General features: G+C 37.8%; 1 protein-coding gene across 5 annotated transcripts in view; it reads left to right on the top strand.

Annotated features, from left to right (window-relative positions):
• The window catches only part of LOC6031998 (dynein intermediate chain 2, ciliary), a 41,353-nt gene that overhangs the window by 5,945 nt on the left and 13,689 nt on the right, over nt 1-21,719 (top strand). For 2 of the 5 annotated variants that reach the window (XM_001842614.2, XM_038256498.1), the window contains exons 1-5: nt 16,270-16,385; nt 16,457-16,784; nt 19,330-19,434; nt 19,969-20,111; nt 20,167-20,605. In XM_001842614.2, coding sequence (XP_001842666.2) covers nt 16,338-16,385; nt 16,457-16,784; nt 19,330-19,434; nt 19,969-20,111; nt 20,167-20,605 — 1,063 coding nt within the window. In that variant the 5' untranslated portion in view covers nt 16,270-16,337. Of the gene's footprint in view, nt 1-2,042; nt 2,220-2,299; nt 2,356-16,269; nt 16,386-16,456; nt 16,785-19,329; nt 19,435-19,968; nt 20,112-20,166; nt 20,606-21,719 lie in introns of those variants that run through there. The other 3 variants (XM_038256496.1, XM_038256495.1, XM_038256497.1) reach the window with 3 other exon arrangements.

Below are 21,719 nucleotides of genomic sequence, written 5' to 3'. Positions count from 1 at the left end.
GAATTACCATTTTTTTTAAATAAAATGCCCATTTGAGTGCTGAAAAGTAGAACTTTTCAGCATTTATTTTGAAAAGTGTTGCTATTTGATTCTGTTATTTTTGGTACAGAAAAGTAGGCTATTTCGTCGTTCAAGAATGACAAGAAAAGTAAGTAGTTTCACGACGGAATTGCAAAATAGTAGTTTATGCAACAAGTTGCAAAAAGAGGATTTTTTCAGCACGAGTCGTACATTTATCCATCGAGGTTCACCGAGTTGGATAAATACGAAGAGTGCTGAAAAAATCAAGTTTTCCATCGAGTTCCATACAACATTTTTCGCAATTCCAAAAAACACACACTGAGTGAAATTTTATGTCAAATTTTCATTTTTTTTGTCAATAAATCGTTTAAATCAAAAAAATGTTGAAAAGTGTTACTTTTCGAAACAAGTGCTGAAAAGTTCAACTTTTCAGCACCCATTTGAATGCTGAAAAGTAGAACTTTTCAGCATTTATTTTGAAAAGTGTTGCTATTCGATTCTGTTATTTTTGGTACAGAAAAGTAGGCTATTTCGTCGTTCAAGAATGACAGGAAAAGAAAATAGTTTCGCGACGGAATTGCAAAATAGTAGTTTATGCAACAAGTTGCAAAAAAAGGATTTTTTCAGCACGAGTTGTACATTTATCCAACGAGGTTCACCGAGTTGGATAAATACGAAGAGTGCTGAAAAAATCAAGTTTTGCAACGAGTTCCATACAACAATTTTTGCAATTCCAAAAAAACACACACTGAGTGAAATTTTATGTCAAATTTTCATGTATTTTGTCAATACATCGTTCAAATCAATTTTTTTTGAAAAGTGTTACTTTTCGAAACAAGTGCTGAAAAGTTCAACTTTTCAGCACCCATTTGAGTGCTGAAAAGTAGAACTTTTCAGCATTTATTTTGAAAAGTGTTGCTATTCGATTCTGTTATTTTTGGTACAGAAAAGTAGGCTATTTCGTCGTTCAAGAATGACAGGAAAAGTAAGTAGTTTCACGACGGAATTGCAAAAAAAATTTTTTCAGCACAAGTCGAACATTTATCCAACGAAGTTTATAGAGTTGGATAAATACGACGAGTGCTGAGCAAAAAAAGTTTTGCAACGAGTCGAAATGTCCTATTAACATAGGAAACACATGGCGCAATTGGTTGTTATGAAAAAGGAACCTAGATTTGCTCTAAAATATGAAATAAGGAAAATTATCGATTTTTAGATTTCAAACGCTAAACTTAATTTTAACATTTTGAAATTATTTGTTTTAATTAGATCAGAAAATGTAATTCAAGTTTAAATTCTTAACATTTACAATCGGACCAATAGTTCCTGAGGTATCTTCGGTCGAAAATTTAAAGGTTATTAGGTGACACTCAGAGAAATTTATTTTTATCGATTTGAATTCTTTATGAGACTTTATCTCAGAAATATATCCGATTTTCAAAGATCTAGAGAGAAATTGTTTTGAACATTTTCTCAGATTTCCATATATATTAGTTTTGAAGGTGCTCTCTCTCATTTTTGAATAGTTTTTATTTCTTGAAATTCAACTTTAAATGAATTTTTTTCCGTGCACTTATTTATTTCCTAAAATTTCTGATTATAACCTTTAACATTGCTCATGACACCAAATCGTTTAGTAAATTCCTTCAATAATTTAAAAAAAACTTAGAAAAAACCCTTCACACAAATAAAAAAAAAAAAAAATCTCAAACAAAATTGCTTAATCGTAGAGAACTACTCTTTATTGTCCTTGGACATTTGGTCTGGGGTGAGATTGAGTCATTCAAATTGCAGCATTTTTGTATGACTTACCCTCCAGAGACCCAATGTGATGATGACGATGTTGATATGATATTTTGTAAAATGTCTCATAATCACTAAAAACTTGACAGGTTCAAAACAAAATCAAATTCTCCGGTAATGACTTACCGAACGGTCCTCACCCCCTTCCAAACAAAGCAGAAGAATGGAGCGTGCCCAAAATACTCGCCCTGGCCACGGCGGCGACGACGGCAGCAAACATAAACGGCCAGGATTAGCTCTTCCAATCCCCAGTTATTTTTCGCGTTTTCGGGCGGGATGATCGCAATCGGGTTTTGGCGCGTTTTCCGGTGGTAGAGTTGGTTTTTGTTGCTGCAGTTTTTTTCCCGTGGGATTTTTTTGTGCACGCGCATCATCACGGAAATAATTGTCGAGAGGTGCAAGCAAGATAAATACCGTAAATTATTTCGTCCGTAAATAAATATCGTCATTTTTCTTGTGCTTGTTAATTTTGCAGTGGAAAAAGTTTTTCCCTGCCTCGTGGCGTTTTCCTGTGGGCCGTAAGACTGCAGCGTAAGTTTTCCACGAGCTTTGGACAGTTTTGTTGGGTAGTTTGCATGCAAAACTTGGAACTCGGGATGGTGCAAGGGGAAATTAAAGGAAAACTTTATCCCCACCGAAGAAGCTTCTGTAAAAACGACAAAGTTTTTCCCGGGCAAACATTCGAGCAAATATACACAAACTCACACACTTAATAGTGAAAAGTTGGACAAGTTTTTGGCGCCAAATTCCATCCTCCGACAGGATCCGGGCCTGGTGTCTGTGTGGTGGCCAACGCCAGGGAGGAACAGGATAAACGTGGCCAAATATTTATTATGTTAAATGGAGGGAAAAGACACATTTGCATCAAGGTCGCATTTTCCCGCCGGGGTGCATTTCTCATAAGATGACGATGGCACTCGGGTTGGTATGTGCGAGAGGTGAATGTGTCAGAGTGTGTGTGTGTGTGTGCCTTGGAACGAGGAGAATCTGCACCATGTAACCCCACCGGAAAGTGGCAATATGGAATTCAAATGAGTTTGTTTTTGCTGCAAACGGGAGAAGTGAATTTTGGCAGTAAGATGAATGGCCTCCGGCAGTAGGGGAACAGCATCTAATTCCAGCGTGCCTCTAATATTGGCAGGTCAGAACTTTGACATTCAATTAAAGCTCATTAAAAGCGATTTCAACTGAAATCGAGTGATAAATAGCTCAATAAGAAGTGAGCAAGCAAGTTTCTATCAAATGTTTTGCAAAATTTGTTGTTTAAATAGTGAAAATCAGCAAATTGGATGGAGTTAGGAGCGAGTGCTTAACCTGCCAAAGATACGAGAATTTCCCCTAGTTGTGGTTTTAAGAGGCTGTTCAAGCTCAACCACAATCTTATGTGACACAGTTTTGGGTAAGAGTTCGATTTTAGCATACATTTGAATTTGACTGCAGTGGTTTGTTCGGAGAGTAAAAAGCACTTGCATTTCATACAGAACTAATGAACCAGAAAGGATAAGACTTTTTGGTTTCTAGAATGCTTTTAGATTAGATACCAGTATTTCATTCCAAATCGATAAGGTATCCAAATATTGACCACAAGCTATCTGATTTCGGTCAAATATTATAAAAACTGTCTTAACCTCAATAATGCTAAAGGCATGTCGACGCCGTCGTGCTAACTTGTCGTACGTCGCTTTTTGACGTTCCGAGAAAAAAGCGTTTTGATGTTTGACCTTGAATCAACAAAAACGAGAGCATGCAATTTAAACAATAACAAACACGTTTTATGTGGTAGATCATTCTGTGCATTGTCCTGAAGTTTGGTTGAATTTGGTTGCTAGAGTCCCAAGTTATAACTGAAAAAAATAGAAAGATATGACAATTTTTCGTAATGCCATTGTGCTCTGACCCTTTCTCAACACTCAGAAACCGGTTACAGATATACTTTGGGACACTTCCGGAATATGAGAGAACCTGGTTCCTATGTGTCCAGAATGAGGCAGAGCATAACCTTAGATTGTCATATCTTTCGATTTTGCTATGTTGGATGATAGAGTTTCTCTCATATTCCGGAAGTGTCCCCAAAGGGCCACCGATAACCAGTTCCTTAGTTAGAGAACAAAGGCAATACGGAAAATTGTCATATCTTTTAATTTTAAGAATACGTCGGATGATTGGGTTTCTTGCATATTCCGGAAGTGTTAGGGCCGTCGGTAACTGGTTCCAGAGTGGCCAGAAGTGTCAGAGAACAACGGCAAATTGGACCTGTTGGATGCATCCTGATGGGTTGAAATTTGCCGAATTTGTCAAACTAAAATAGGATATCCTAAACTTTCATTTGGACCAATAAAATGGAAAAATGTGTAATGCCGAATCTCAGTATACGGACGCACTGTTTTAGCGTTAAAAAAAAAATAACAAAAGAAGGTAAATAGAAAAATTACTTCTTTTCAATATCGATTTACAGCCTATATTAGAATTAGGGGGTGACGATTCTCGAGATTTTCAATTTCCCGGGAATCAAGAGTTTAATTTGGCCATTTCCCTGGAATTCCCGGGACCCGAGAGTTTTTATTTTCTATGTTATTAGTGGCAATAGTTTTAATGGAAAAGCAATAATTTTGTTTCTTTTCAACGAATTTAGTTACAATTAATTCATACTTATTCTGTGAAACGTTAATTACAGTTTCTGCATTATTTTGAACTATATCTACCTTTTTTTTTTTTTTTTTTGAATCAAGATCATTTCTTGAGCTTTTTGGACTCAACATTGTAGTTTTAAATTTCAATTAAGTTTCACAAACTCGTTGCATGAACTTCTTATTAGTTTTTTGTGAAGTAAAAAATAGCTAATATATAATTTCTCAGTATCGGGATGTTTGCGATATGGGTAATTCTCCGCCAACTCACACAGCAGTTGCCCCGACCCCTCTTCGATTTGCGTGAAACTTTGTCCTAAGGGGTAACTTTTGTCCCTGATCACGAATCCGAGGTCCGTTTTTTGATATCTCGTGACGGAGGGGCGGTACGACCCCTTCCATTTTTGAACATGCGAAAAAAGAGGTGTTTTTCAATAATTTGCAGCCTGAAACGGTGATGAGATAGAAATTTGGTGTCAAAGGGACTTTTATGTAAAATTAGACGCCCGATTTGATGGCGTACTCAGAATTCCAAAAAAAAACGTATTTTTCATCGAAAAAAACACTAAAAAAGTTACTTGACTGTAAAAATTTTTGAACATGTCATTTTATGGGAAATTTAATGTACTTTTCGAATCTTTATTGACCCAGATGGGTCATTTTTTCATTTAGAACATAAATTTTCATTTTAAAATTTCGTGTTTTTTCTGACTTTGCAGGGTTATTTTTTAGAGTACAACAATGTTCTAAAAAGTTGTAGATCAGACAATTACAAAAATTTTGATATATAGACATAAGGGGTTTGCTTATAAACATCACAAGTTGTCTCGATTTTACGAAAAAAAGTTTTGAAAAAGTTGGTCGTCATCGGTCATGGCCGTTCATGGTCACCCGCGACAGACACGGACGACGAAACAAAGAGAAACGCAAAAAGTATCTTTTTTTAAACTTTTTTTTCGTAAAAGTCCCTTTGACACCTAATTTCTATCTCATCACCGTTTCAGGCTGCAAATTATTGAAAAACATCTCTTTTTTCGCATGTTCAAAAATGGAAGGGGTCGTACCGCCCCTCCGTCACGAGATATCAAAAAACGGACCTCGGATTCGTGATCAGGGACAAAAGTTACCCCTAAGGACAAAGTTTCACGCAAATCGAAGAAGGGTCGGGGCAACTTTTCACGATTTCGTGTGAGTTGGTAGAGAATTATTATAATTATTATTAGTTTTATTAAAGACATTGTATTGTATTGTATTGTATTGTATTGTATTGTTGTATTTTTGAATATACAGAATTCTGATTCGGTTTCTAAATCTGTTCTTTAAGTTTTATAACCAAACAACAATATAATTTTTTTTAATTCATTTACAGTTATCAGAAAAACCCAAATGTTCACAATTGGTGGTCCACAGCTTTACAAAGATTGTCAGAGTTTTTTTTCCAAAATATAATTGAATTTTGAGGTTGACGTGATACATAAAATTACTTATTGACATTAAATAAGGAAATTACCTTAAATACAGCAAAATAAACATAGGGACTGAGAATTAAAAAAAAACTGGAGTTATATTTTACCCTTTCTGAATAAAATGATAAGAAAAGCATTGGTTTATTCGATTTTAAACATCCAATGTTCTGAACAATTAAAAAAAATAATTTTCTGATTGTTTATATTATTTTGCTTCGATATTGATAAATTTTAAATTTCCCGGGAGTCTCGACCGAATATCCCGGGAATCGAGAGGTCCAAAAATCATCGATTTCCCAGAATTTTTTCCCCGGGAATTCCCGCTCGTCACCCTCTATTTAGAGTTAAATCTCCACTAATATGATATGAATTGCCATCAGCCTCACCATTCAAGTGATTTTTCAAAAATGTATCTTTAAAATTGCGAAAAAAATGAAAATTTTAAACCAAAAAATTGATTTGCTATGGCCCCACTCAGTCACAAAATGTTCTAGCAGAGCTGGTTCTGCCAGAATCCTGCTGGAACGGTGGAACATTTCTGCTAGAATGCTGAAAGAATATCCAGCTCTGTAAGAACTCTGCTAGAATCATGCTAGAACGTCGTGACTGGGTATGGGCTACCATTTGATTGCTAGTGCTTTTGTTGTTAGCCAAAGTATATAGATTAGATAAAGTAAGGTGGGTTTTTCTAGCTGTCAAAACAGTTAGCACGAAACCTGGATTTAGTATGGAGATTTTCGGAATGGTGAAAATTTGTTAGTTAGTAAGAAACCTTTATTTTATATAAAAAAAACAAGCTTAACCCGACAAACTTCGTTCTGTCTTTTTTTATGTTTGTTGACGTATTAAGCTATTTTTTGCTTATTTGCTCCTGTGGTCAAAATTTGATTTTACCTAACTTTTCCCATACAATCTGCAAATTTTCCGGAATCGTTTTGATTCGATGAAAAATGTTTTTCATTAAGGTCGACAAGGATCCTAATACCGTAGGAAGTTAAGGTGATATAATAAATGATTACAATAACAAAGCATCATTTCTTGACTTTTTTTGAAAATGTTGTTTTTGCGTTTTGGTTTTTTTAGAACCGCCTTGAGTCATAAGTATTCAAAAACATCAAAAACCCAAAAACTGAAAATTATGTTTAATGGACCTAATAAAAAAACTTCGGATTCTAAAAATTCAGATATTTTTTAAGTAATTTAGGAGAAAAGTACATAATATTAAAAAAAAACGCTATTTTGAAGCTTACGGTAAAATTTTAAATTTACCACATTTTAGTGAAAGTTTAAAACGTTTAACAAAATTTGTTTGAAATAAATTAATTTAAGTACGATATTTCAAATGAGTTACCGTCGATAAGGTTATCTCGATAGAATTATCTTATTTCGATAACGATAAATTATCGCAATCAACCTAGAAAAACACAATTCTTCTAAACGCTTCATTTTTAACATGCAAAAAACTAAGATTCTGCTTGTCATTTAATTGGTAAAACCTAACGTTCTGCACGAAAATCGTTGTTTATAATGTTCTGATCCAGTCACTCCATAAAATATCAAATCGTCGCCATCGTGCTTACTTGTCGTACGTGCATTTTGGGCCAATTTGAGTTAAGAACGCCATTTTATGCAGCTCACAATGCCTCACCTTTTGGCCTTCACAGATCTCCAAAATTCGATTTCAATCCTGAGATATTCAACGAAATCCGAAAAAACTCCGTGCATTTTTGTCATTTTACATATTAAAGTAGTTTCAATTATCTTGTCAGTCCCTGAAAATTAATGTAAGTGCGTCAACTGGCTAATGGGATTTCAGGTCAGAACGCGTTTGACGCACGTACAAGTTAGACTACCATAAACATTTGTAATTATAACTCGGGATTCCAGCAACCAACTTCAACCAAACCTCGGGACAATGCACATAATGGTCAACCAAACAAAACTTGTTTGCTATTGTACACATTGCGTGCTTTTGTTTTTGTTTATTCAAGGTCAAACATTAAAACGCGTTTTTCTCGGAACGTTAAATGGCGGGTGTGACAAGATAGCACCAACGATGTCGAAATAGTAGGTATCTTTCAAAACAGAAATTAAAAATTCTTCTTGTTTTACACGCCATTTGCACCACTCCTGGCAATTTCTGTTAATGCAACTCTCCAGTCATTTCGTGCTTTATCAGCTAACTTTACAAGCCATCAACTTGTTGCAATCAAATTGAGCAGTGGCAGCAAAAATTTTACTACCCTTTTATTGCACTGCAATGCTCGCCTTGGCATTTCGAGTGCTGCCACTTTCCATACTTCTTCAAAAATTGCTGATAAAACCAATATAAAGCGAACCAACTTCTTCAGTCTGTCCCGTTGACGGAAGTTTTACACATTTTACTGACATTTCGTCGCGCGAGTTGCTTTACCCGTCACTTTGGATGGTGTCCTTCGGACCGTAAAACTGGGGGCGCCAGGAAGATGTTTGTCAACCATCATCAACGAGGCGCCGAGGAGGAATTTAGCTGTGTGCACAGAGAAGGGCTGCTCCTAAGTACGATGTTTACCAGGGAAGAGTTGGGTAAATACTGAAACGAGCGAGCTTTGGGTTCACGAGCAACAGCGGCGTGCATTTTGGAAGCTTGGTCGGTTTAAATTACTCGTGACAGGGCTGGCGCTCAGAGCTTAGAACCCAGGATTACTGTGAAGTGGATGGGAATTGTGACAGAAAGGAAATGTTGAAATTCTAGTTCTAAAGTTTACTCTTGTCGGGGGTGAAATAAACTTTGAAGAATATCAAGCGACTCAAGCAGGATTTCGAATTCGGGCATAATATAAAGAATTATCTTTCAAATGAAACGTGTTACGTGTTTGCCAATGCACTCCAGCTTACGGTATGACAACCCCCCCAGGAAAAAGGGTTAAACCGTGAACAACCGTCGACGGGAAATGAAATGGATCACGTACCGGAGCTTCACGGGCTGCAGGCTCCACCGCCGGCTTAGGGTGTTGTAGGATAACTAGACAAGCCAGAAAGGAGCTCCTCGCTGGGTGACTGTGATGAAGTTATGGCCGGCGATAACGACGTGGGTTATGGTTTATGATTATTAGCACGGTTCCGTAATACGTTCTGACAAGAACGCCGGGAACGTGCCTCAACGAGCACCGGGCAGGACATATGTCCTTTTGGCTGATTAGCCGGATAAGCCGTTTTTTGGGTGGGATCTTAATCCCTGTTGATTTAGTCGTGGTTTAAAAAAAGGTTTTGTTATTTTGGTACGCCGTGAATTAAGCCGCAGGCGTTTTATGATCAACACTTTTCTTTTTGTGATGATTTCGAATGACAAAATACATAAAGAATAGGGTTGCCATAAAAAATCATTAGTATTTTCATAACTTTCCAAACCACTGTGCTAAGTTTGATAGAATTTGGATAAGATTTACTCATTGATAGTCAAGATTTAAATCTGTACAGAAATATGTTCATGGGCCCAGACTCTGGGCACCCTAATGATGAAAGATATTAAAATGATTGATGGGTATTAATCGTAAGAAACTGATGGAACGGAAATAGCTTTTTTTCAATTTCCCCGCTAATAAGGCGGTTGTTGGTATCTTGTCTCTCTTCGTCGTGACAGTGACGTGAAGATCGTTAGGCCTAATGCAGAGAATTATCTGTCTCCTTAGTTCAAATGAAAACTTCATTTCCGTGATGAGGTGTTGTGATACTTAGGTTTTAACAAATAGTCTAATAAAACATTCACACCGTTTTTTGCCATTTGGAAAACTGGTTTGAAATTTATGTTACAAAACTGTTTATTAAAATTTAGCATTTTGGTTATACTCACTCACGTTTGTGTTTACTTCGCAACAGAACCTTGAATATCATTATATCCTCTCCCCCATCGCATCTAAATGTCATAGAGCAACCTGTTCAACGTGGTTTTATTTTTCCATGAAATGTCAGAAAAACTTTTCAACCAAATAAATCAGCGGAAGGTCAAACAGACATTCGAAGGGACCGCGACTTACCTAGTTTAGATTGACAGATAAAAAGTTTCCCGTTTGTCGTTTGACTTCAGCTGTTTATTTTTTTCTTCATTAAAAAAATAATGTACCGACATTCCACCCCTCCTTGGCACGTGGGAGCGGAACGTGAAACAATAATAAAAAAAATAATATCGTGATTTGTCACCGGTACGTCACTGGGGCATTTTCTGTGGGAGGAAATAAGCTGCGGTGGGGACTCGTTCCGGTTTTTTGGGCGGGCATAATATGTTGTTGCGTTTTCAGTTTTTCTTCTCGTGTCTTCAACTTTTGCTTCCTGGGGTGTGGGCAATAGCTTGAGGGACTTGCCAGTCTTTCATTGCTGTTTGGGTTTGGTACACTACCGGATAAAAGTTTGTAAAAGTGCAGATTCTTTCTCATGATTTTGCAAATGTTTGATGATTATTTTTAATTGAGTTTAGACTTGTTGAGAGTTGCTTCCTTATTTTTATTTTTGATTTAAAAATCAAATCAACATTTTAGTGAAATCAAAAAAAAAACATGGCAAGACTTTGAACTTTATCGTGTACTTATTTATTTATGTACAACACGCAGAAAAATATTTTGTAGAACCAGCCTGTAAAAAACGAAACTATTGGCACTACGCCCCCCGGGGCATGGCCTTCCTCTAACGTGGGATTTCTGCTCCAGCGCCTCTGACGAGACAGGAGAAACCGGGACCGACGTTTTACTTCACCATCCGATAGAAGTTCAGTGGATAAGGCGGGAATCGAACCCGCGTCTCATAGCATCATCGGGATCGGCAGCCGAAGCCGCTACCCCTGCTCCACGAGACCCCCCTGTACGAGCCTGTACGAGGTTTGATTCAACAAAATGTTTGTTGAATATAATCAACGCCAATTTTGCGTTGAAATAAAACTTGATTTTTTCGATTCCACAAAAATATTTTGTTGTTTTGAAAAAGTAGCTTTGACGTTTAGCGTTGATTCAACAAAAATCTTGATTTTCAAATCAACAAAACGTTTGTTGATTCAAGGGAGCTGCCGTGGCTTACTGGTCACGGTGTTTGCTTTGTAAACGAATGGTTCTGGGTTCAATTCCCATCTGCTCCCAACGAGAAAGTATAGGAAATATAAATCTTGAAACTCTGAATATGAACGAAAAATCAAAGTCACTCGAGTCGGGGTTCGATCCCCCGTCCTATGGAAGGGTAAGCAAAAATGCTAACCACTATGCCTTCGCGACTTAGGTGAGCTATGACTGGAATTAGGAATACTGTTACTATCAACTATATACGCGCTGGGTCCTTGTCCATTTGACAAGGGTTCGGAAGTTCTAAATAACGTTTGAATCCGATTGGTCCAAACGTTCTTCAGGGCGGGTCTTGTCGATAAAGCTGAAGTACCTCGCGCTCGGCTAGCCAGCGTAAAAATGGGTCACCGAAGCTCGGCAGAGCTAACACCTTCCAAATGCCTATGCGAGTTATTTGCATGTATAGAATGTAGATCTAAAAAAAATACATGGAAACAACTCAATTTGTAAGAAGCGACCGCGTGGTCCCGTTTGGTTGGTTGCATACACACACACACAACAAAACGTTTTGTTGATTCAAATATGCCTTTTTTTCTGCGTGAATGCTCATTCTTTTATATGCAGCAACTAGAAAATCAATAAGGCGTTATTTGCGTTGCGTTATTCAATTACCAAAACTTTAGTGGCCAAAAAAGTAAAGGTCATTTGTTCAAAAAATCGTGCCTCGGAATGTTAATGAAAATAATACTTCACCATTTCTTGATATGTTATCCACAATTTCCGTGGAATACAATAAAAATATTGTTATTAAATATGCTATTTGGACCCGAGAACAAGTTCCAAACATTTTATGTTTTCATACGAAGCTTCATGAAATGTGAAGCTAAATTTCTTAAATTTCATATTATTTTATCTTAGAAAACCTCAATGATCACCGTTCGTTAGCGTCCAATCCAACAGCTAAAATCAGTAGAAATGGCACTAAGTTATGATTTTTCGAAAAATATCGTTTTTGTGACGAAAAATGTTATTTTAGAGGCATAATCTGCGACAATACAAAAATAACTGCAAACTTATTATTAACATATAATAAAAAAAATTTTAGTGAAAAACACAACCAAAGTTGACACAAGAAAAATGATTTTAGTTACATAAAACAAGTCACACTTTCAACCCTAAAATTGTCTTAAATTTTTAGAGTTCTTCTTTCCAATTCACAGTAGTCCAGATCGCAACAATAAGTGGAAAATACATTTTCAGAAAAAAATATGAAGCAGCTTTGGTGTCTTCAGAAGAGTCGTTAGTTGAAAATTAGGGTGGTTCACGATCAGGGTGATTTTAAATCGTACTATTCAGGAATATTTTTGGGATTTGTTTTTATCTTCTAGAAAGTTGTTGGGCTTGCCAATTCAAGTAACTTTGTCGAAGACACCAAAATTTTATTCCATAATCTAGGGGATATATACTCATTTAAAGCCTAATAGGCGGTCGTGTTTGAATAATGCTGGATAATCTGGAATGTTCCTTGAAATTTACTAAAACCAAGTACACCAACGAGGAGGGCAACTTTTTGTGAACATTTCTGTTTATTTTCACTTCTACTAAAAGTTATTCTATTCTTTTTACAAGCATTTAAAAAAACATTTCTCAAATAAATTCTAATCGGTCGAGAATGCATTGGGCCACGCCCATTTTCCTATTTTCAGCTTAGTTCTTTTTTCTTCCAGCGCTCTTTTGTAGCATTTATAGAGACAATTTCCTGGCATCACTGGCTCACTCCAACAGGCGCTGCTGGTGGTGTTGGTGGTCACCCTTTGTTCTCTATTTGCTTTCGCTTATCGTTTGGTTTTCTTCAGCCTTCGATTAGAATGGGTCGTCAAAATTCAAAAGTCAAAAAACTTCGCGCGTTTATTTTTTTGATGGTGCTTGCTAATTATTTACATGTTTCGTGATTATTTTTCAAGTGAGTGACATACTAATGTTCAAAAGAACATTTTGCCGGTAGTTGGAAGCAATTTCATATCCTAAGCGCTTTAAAAACGTTAGTGCAACTAAAAAGATATTGATGGTGACTTACGTTAAGCAGTTGAGCTCTCATTTTGCGTGTGGATGTGTGCACAGAAAAAAAAGTTGAATTTAGGAATGTTGAAAATTTGGTAGGTTGAATATTAACTCTATTTTTGAGTAATATTACATAAAAAATGTGTAAAAATGTGAACCTGATGAATATTCATCAATAACTGATGAAAATTCATCATTTTCTGGGGTAAAATTAATCATTTTTTTGCCACAAAATCTGTCACCATTTCCTGATGAATATTACCATCATTTTTTTTCTGTGTGTGACCAAATTTATAGAAAGGATTCTAAGCAACCACCAAACATCAGATTTGAGTGTTTGAGAAACTGATGTTGGAGGCACTTTAAAAGCTCTAAAAAACAAACATTTTTAATTTTTGACAAATCAATTTGGAATTGAGGGTCAACAGTTACAGCCATTTTAAGGCAAAAAAGATTTAAATCTAAAACCTTAATATCTTGATCAGTCGCTGGCTAAAATTAAGCGCCAAGTTGGATTCGAAAGGGGAGATCTAGCACTACACCCAACTGGCAGTCGCATGATTGTGATGCATGGCGGCATGAAAGTATATCAGAATCTGCATGAAATCTGTCCTCATGCATTTTTTGCGATATAGGAGTATGACATTTTTGCCCGTTACCGACAATTATCGACATTACCGACGGTTGTATTTCACAAAAAAAAAAACCCTTAGCAGAACGTGGATTGAACCACCAACTTCTTGGTTATTGATCCGACACGCTACCACCGCGCCATGGACGCTTGATAAAAAGTGAGTGAAAGAGCACCAACATATGCTTCTCTTCTTTGGAGTGTTGCTCGGGGACGGGCCAGCATAGGGACGTGGCGTTACATCGTGCTGCCACCTGGTTTTTTGAGGTGCAAAAGTGGAAAAGTGCTGAGTCATCGTCTAAAAATAGACGGCGTCCTATCTCGCCCAGCAAAATGAAGTCGATAAAGTAGTCGGTTTCGATGAGAAAAAGTGGAAAACGTGGTCTAAAAATAGCGACGCCATCCCCCTATTATATGTGTTGGTGAGAACTGCAGATCGCTGAAATTTTTACACGCGGGCAAAAATGATCTACGGGCTTGCTGCAAAAAATGTTATAAAATATGGCATTTTCTGCAGCAAATCCAATGTTGCAGATTTTGAGATATATTTTTCCTTTGGGTGTACAAATACTGAAAAAGTCCAAGGGGTGTTTTTGTTTAAACTCGAGATATCTTCATTTGAAAATGTCTAATTTACAAAGAAAAAGTGTAAGGGACCACCCTAACGAAATTCGAAAATTGTTCAGCTATATGTTTTTAAATGTAATTTTGCCCACTGAATCTAAATCTGCCTTGAGAGTTGAACCAAAGTGACAAAAATCGATTTTTGGTCATATTTTAGGTTTATTATTACATCTGGACAATGCTTTTTTAAGATTGAAAATTGGGTGAAAAGTTGATTTTTGACGATTTTTTTTTGTAGCATGGTACTTAAAAAACAGATTAAATTTGTTATATGCTGGATCCATCCCATCTTGAGGTGAAGTTTGGTTGTAAAGAGTTAAGATAACATTCCTCGTGAATACTTGAGCATGATCATGAGCATGAGAGACCCTCCGTTGCTGAACAGAACCGTAACATCCTTTCAGCACTTCTGATCATAGGTTTCGACGATCTAGTGGTGTTTCCCTTATCAACAGCATGTATGAATGCGCTGAAAAGATAAAACACCATGATTGCCAAAACTAGATCAGTTGCGAATAGGTAACAGTCATTGGCCACCAACGGCGCCCGACATGTCAGTTTGTAGACCTCGATTTTAAGGGACGGGAATGTTAGTTAGCGCAGGTTGCTACTAGGGCAGCTGATTTACTCTGTGCTTACACCCCACGAGCGCCAGGAACCTGAAAATTTGTTAGTAGGATAGGGTGCTTGGTCAGGATTCATCATAGAAGATGATGATGTGTCTCAAAATCATAGTCTTAGTTGAAAGGTGTTATATATTACTCTTAAGGCAAGCAATCGGATGCTGTGGATGAGACATTGTGTGTGTGTGTGTGTGCAACCAACCAAACGGGACCACGCGGTCGCTTCTTACAAATTGAGTTGTTTCCATGTATTTTTAGATCTTCATTCTATACATACAAATAACTCGCATAGGCATTTGGAAGGTGTTAGCTCTGCCGAGCTTTGGTGACCCATTTCTACGCTGGCTAGCCGAGCGCGAGGTCCCTCAGCTTTTATCGACAAGCCCCGCCCTGAAGAACGTTTGCACCAATCGGATTCAAACGTTATTTAGAACTTCCGAACCCTTGTCAAATAGGGGGATGGCGTTGCTATTTTTAGACCACGTTTTCCACTTTTTCTCATCGAAACCGACTACTTTATCGACTTTATTTTGCTGGGCGAGATAGGACGCTGTCTATTTTTAGAAGATGACTCAGCACTTTTCCACTCTTGCACTTAAAAAAACCAGATGGCAGCACGATGTAACGCCACGTCCCTATGGACAAGGACCCAGCGCGTATATAGTTTGATAGTAACAGTATTCCTAATTCCAGGCGTCGTTCATCAAGCCGTGATGGCCTTGTGGTTAGCATTTTTGCTTACCAATCCAAAGGACGGGGGTTTGAACCCCGACTCGGGCGACTTTGATTTTTCGTTCATGTTCAGTGTTTCAAGATTAATATTTCCTATACTTTCTCGTTGGGAGCAGATGGGAATCGAACCCAGGACCATTCGCTTAGAAAGCGAACACCGTAACCAGTCAGCCACGGCCGCTCCTAATCGGATGCTGCGAATGAGACATTTCCCGTTTAACATTCCTCGTGAATACTTTCACCGCATTATCTTAAACTTTCAACATTCACTGTACGATTCTTGCGGGAGCATTCGGTTCTGCTCTGATAACAACAGTTGTCTTGTTTTTCCGCGCCGCCGTCATATATATTTTTCGTATTGCCTCGAGGTGGTCTGTCTTCTTCATTCCTTGGAGCTGCCGCCGCGGTGCATGATGTTCATCGCCGAAGGAACACACCGAAAAGTTTTTCTTTTTAAGGCGAAAAGTTCTAATTTTTAAATTTATGCTTTTAATATGCAAACCAGAGGCGTACCTAGTTCGAAAGGGGAGGGAGGAAGGAGGGTGTGGATCCTGAGGGAAGGTCACGAAGGTTTGAGATTTTCCGGCCAAACTGTCGGTAGACATGTGATTGCTGTTTTTCAGGCCTCGGGGATTCCCACCACAGTCAGTTTTGGCTCGGCGTTTGCCGGGGATGGTTGATTGGATTCCGAGTTGGACCACGAAAGTGGACTTTTGTAAACTTTGATGGCTTCGCCGGCGTCGTTTCTAAGCTTGGAGAGCGATGGCAGCGATGTACGAAAATGAGCAAACTGTTGAAACTTTTAAAGAGTAATACGATCTTCTTGGTTGGGTTTCTTTCGCAGCATCGCGTCTCCTCGATGCAGAAGCTGGGCAAGGGAGAGCCGGTCGACAACGACGAGTTCGAGTCATGGGTCAAGTCGAAGCAGCTGCTCAAACCGGATGACCAGCTGGACCTAACGGAGGCCGAGCTTGGCGAGGAGATCCCGAAGCTACTGTCCACCGAGAATCGGCACCTGCCCCGGAACCTGGTCATCTATGACTTCCGCGAGGGTGCCTACGTGCCGATTCCGGTTCCGGAGAACACGGTCACGCTGCTGGAGTTTGAGGGCACCTCGCTGCACAAGGACACCACCGAGGCCAAGGAGCAGATCTCGCGCAAGGGAACCGATGGTAATGTGATTTGACTGTTTTGTTGCTGAATGAATTGCTCTGCTCAGAATCGGAGTCACAGAAGACTACACGATGTGTGACGGGTTTATATTTTTTTTTTTTTGGATTGTGACGGACCGTGAAAAGTCGTGGATTTTTGCATGAACTTTTGGAATGAACATTTTCGATATTTTTGCCCGATTTTTTGCAACTCAAACAAACTAGATTGTTTTATCTGCATTTTGAGAAAAAAAAGAGTGAATTGGTTTTTGTGTAAAACTGAGCGTTGAGCGTTGAAAATCTAGCAGAAGCAAGAGAGTTTATGGTTATTTTTTTCTATATTCATCAAACATTACATTTTTATGATAAGAAACAATTCTGTTTTTAAAGAGATCAAAGCAATGAAAAGCTTAGAAACTTCGCTCAAAAGTCCGAATATTGTTCCGAAACATCTAGACCAAATATGAGCAAAATTAGTCAACGTTATCTCATATAAACTCAAGATATTGTAAATGTACATGAAAAACCAACTTTTTATTCTATTTTATCAGTACCGTAAACTGGGGTTAATCGGGACACATGGGGCGAATTGGGACAGCAGTTTTAACCATGTTGGAGCACAATATTTTGATTTTTCTGGTTGGTTTCGGTTAGAACAGACTCAGGCCAACAAAATGTGTACATCCATTTCCAAATTTAAAAGCTTTAAGTGCTCTAAAAAGGGCTGTCCCTATTCAGACTGCAGTCCCGATTCACCCCAGATTACGGTATTATTTTTTTCTAAATCGAACAATCGATAAATCGGTCAAGTAAGTTTCCCATACTGATGGGCTACATATTTCAGGGTGTAAAATCACATAAAATTGCAAAAAATAATGCAATAATTATTACTACATTTTTAGCTGTGTTTGGTTAAATTGTTGTCACATTACTTCTTCCTATTTGCATAGATACATCCGATTCTTGATACACGAAATTTATGTATTTCTACTGGACTATGCAATCCGTTTTAAATAGTGAGGTGCCGTCAAACCAGGGCGACAATGATTAAATTCTGGTTTATTTTTTTTATCTAAATATGAACTAATTTAGATTGTCTTCTGTCACAGTTCAACCACCCTTCGATCTCGACCAGACGGTGGTATATAAACTACGCAGAAGATAAGCATGGTAATATTACATATGAGAAGGGGTACATCTTTTATGTCAGAAAAAAATGTGTAATTTTACCTCTGAAAATGTGTAATTGTACCACTTTTCTGAAGTAATGTCGCTGTTTCAGTCTAAATTAAGGAAAAATTACACATAAAAGAAGTAATATTCAGCCTTCCAAAATTACACCTTCCAAATTTACACAATTTTTTACTGTGTACTAACAAAAAATATTTGCAGCGTCCTAATCAGATTTAAAAGTGTTTTGGGACATGAAAATGAAAAGCTGAAAAAATGTTTTTGTTATTTTTTCTTTATTGATTTGTTGATTTAAAGAAAAAAAGCATTCAATTTGATTGGAAGCTGTTTTATTCAACACTGTTAGAAAATTGTCGTTTTTTGTTTTCTATTGACGAAAAGATGAAAAATGTCAAATACCTAAAACATCAAAAAACTTCAACTGATCAATATATTTATCAGTCATACAAAATGTAATTTTTCTTTTTTAATAAACAGTTTTCAACATTCTTTCTTAAAATTGTAATGCAAGTAGTAAATTTGGCTCGCCGGCACACATGTTAAATTCAGAAGAATAATTATTTTTTTCATAAATATATGAATTTTTCTTGGTCTCTAATGTAAATTTCAAGCATTAATGAAAATACTGCCACATTTACTTAGACATTTTGGTGTCTATAATTTTGAAAATATTTTTGAATTTTTTTAATACCTAAACTCCCATGCTCGAGAAAAAGGGGGAATTTGTATGGAAATTCCCCCTTATTCTTGAGCTTGGGGGTTTCTTGTTTTTTACGAAAATTAAAACAATTATTCTTTGTGTTAAATTGTCAAAATGATCGTTGAGAAAATTATGACACCTTGAGATCATTTAAATATTCCTATTCACCACCGTTTTCGTAATAATATTTAGCTAGATTTTAAAACTTTTAAAACTTGGTTGAGATGGGTTCTTCTTGAGCCATTTGTACACTCATCTATCAAGCTTAGTATGTTTCGATAGTTTTCCCTTCGGATTTCCATCAAACTATAGATTTTTTGTTTTGTTAACCATTTTTAAAAATATTTTTCAACCCGTCACAGTCACCCCGGTTTACGGTACCCGAAAAGAATACCAAGATTAAGTTTCGGGAGGAATATAAATTTTAAATGTTCACACTCCTTGCTGAAAGCTCTCGTCTGCATGGTTTTCAATGCTTCATTATTCAAACCGCAAACAGTTTTACAGAGTGCAAATTAATATTTCATCTAATTACCGCGCCCGGAGCAACATCACTCTCGTCTCGTACAAACTATACAATGTACGAAACTCCTCTGTCACGTCTCTTTTTGCATGACTCACTCATTCCACACTCCACCAAAATTCGCCAACCAACCAACCCGATATAAATTAAAGAACTGAACGTCACCTTGGACAAACCGGCCGAACCAAGCCCGGAGGAGGAAGAGACCACACCCAAGCCGGAAACGCCGGACGGCGAGGACACCGAACGGGACGAAGGTAATTTCATGTTTTTGCTGCGAATTTACGGACCTCCCCGCTGCCCACTCTTGTAAGGTCGCTATTGTAAATATCTCCCGCCATAGGCTTCATTTCGCCGTTGCGATGTTGTAATAGACTACTGGTCGTGTAATTTTTCGTTATCCTATTTATTATGCTGAAGCTCTTCTCTCCTTCTCATACTCGCTGTGTCGTCTGTACTCTTCGGTGTGCTAGTATATATTACTAACCAAAAATTTCCGCTTTTATGAGCAAATTCTCTACCATTAACATCGCTGGGTATTTTGGCGTTACATATATTCTGTACGTAGCCATTGTCGAGTTTGTAGATGTAGTTCGAATATATAGATCCCTAGAGTCGTCGTGGTAGCGTTGTAGTGTTAACACCTAATTATACAACCCTTTCGGTTCGTTGTAACAGCCGTGTTTGGATCGTAGAGTAGAGGTAACAAGGTAGTGCTATCTTACGGATTAGTTGCTGAAGGGAGTGAGGCAGGACAGAATAATTAACATCCTTTCATCGCGTGCCCACAGATGAAGCTGAAGCGGAAGCTGAAGCCCAGGAGCAGGAAGAGGAAGTCCAAGCTGCGCCAGAGGAAGAAGCACCCAAGAAGAAGTTGACCAACCAGTTCAATTTCTGCGAGCGTGCTGCGTTGACCATTGCAAATCCTTCGAGAGTAAGTTGAAGTCACCAGCTTAAACCACCCGAATCAACTCTAACTTCATCCGCAGGCCGTCGATACGCAAACCATTCCGCCGCCGAGGTCATCCTACGGATCCAGTGTGCTCCAGTGGGTCATCTACGACTCGTACGCCGAGGACTATGCCCAGCAGCAGCGCGAAAAGGAACGGGAGAAGGAAAAGAAGCCGATGCTGCACAAGCGGGATGAAAAGTCGCGCAAGGATGACAAGGCCAAGCAGACGGAGGAGTTCAACAAGCGGTACCTGCAGGCCTGCCAGATCATCGAGCGGATGGTCAACCAAAATATCTACGACGAGATCGCGCAGGACTACCGCTACTGGGAGGATCCGTCGGATGAGTTTCGCGAGGAGGAGGGAACGCTGCTGCCGTTGTGGAAGTTTTCGTACGAGAAGACGAAGAAGATGTGCGTGACGGATTTGTGCTTCAATACGCTGTACTACGATCTGTTTGCGGTGTGCTTTGGAACGCGTGAGTAGTTTGATACTGATATTGAAATTTTAGCAGTTTTGATCGGTCGAAAAACAATCAATTTTGCAGCAGGGCTAAGCTCAAAATTGTTACAATTTTGGAGCAAATCTGGACTTTTACTGGCGTTAATCGAACGGTGGAGACGCATGGTATTTCACATTGATACCAAGCTTCAGAAGTTTGATTCATGATTCCTCACTTCTTACTGTAAGATTCTCATAGATCTTTACAATTCAAGACTTATTGGAAAGGTCTTTTGATTATCTAACCAACGGGTCGGGTGACGAATCCGGACATAGTTTACATACAAATAAGTGAGATCCGGCTTCAAAAAGTACATAAATATCACTTCAGTGGTCATAACATGAGACAGGGTTACCAGATAATTGTTTAGGACTCATTTAAAAGGTCTATCAATTGCCTAACCAACGATATATAGCATGGTGATTTTTTGTCGCTTGTGTGCTATCTTGTGACACGTCTGCTGTAAAAACTATGTGAAATTGCTGTCAGTTAAAGAAAATCAATAGTTTGGATACCTCTAATATTTTTTAAGTGCTGATTTTATAGTAGTTTATGCGACAAGTTGCAAATAAAGGATTTTTTCAGCACGAGTCGCACATTTATCCAACGAGGTTCGCCGAGTTGGATAAATACGAAGAGTGCTGAAAAAATCAAGTTTTGAAACGAGTTCCATACAACATTTTTTGCAATTACATTTTAAAACATTTTCAAAAAATCTAAAAATCAAGTTTTGAAACGAGCTCCATACACATTTTTTGCAATACATTTTAAAACATTTTCAAACCAACCACATTTTTAAGAACAGTTTCCAAAATATGTTCATTCAATAAAGTATCAATTTTGGTTCAATAAAAGCAGAGATATGCCCAACTTCATAAAATAAAAAGCGACTATCTCCAACACTTCTGGATTTAATTTCCATTCACAAAATGGGAGCGCTTTTTTAATGGTGCCAAATATCAGATCTGCCGATTATTTATCTTAATGTTCTCGGAAAAGTCATAATGAGTGTCATAGGTTTGATGCTTGTTTGGCAAAGAGTATGATTTGATTCGATGTGGAATTAAAATCGAAGTGTTCACTATATTGC

The sequence above is a fragment of the Culex quinquefasciatus genome, chromosome 2 (genome assembly GCF_015732765.1).
Source record: "Culex quinquefasciatus strain JHB chromosome 2, VPISU_Cqui_1.0_pri_paternal, whole genome shotgun sequence".
NCBI classification, from domain to species: Eukaryota; Metazoa; Arthropoda; class Insecta; order Diptera; family Culicidae; genus Culex; species Culex quinquefasciatus.
The sequence above is the reverse complement of the archived record's forward strand: the minus strand, read 5'-3'. Positions and strand labels throughout refer to the sequence as shown.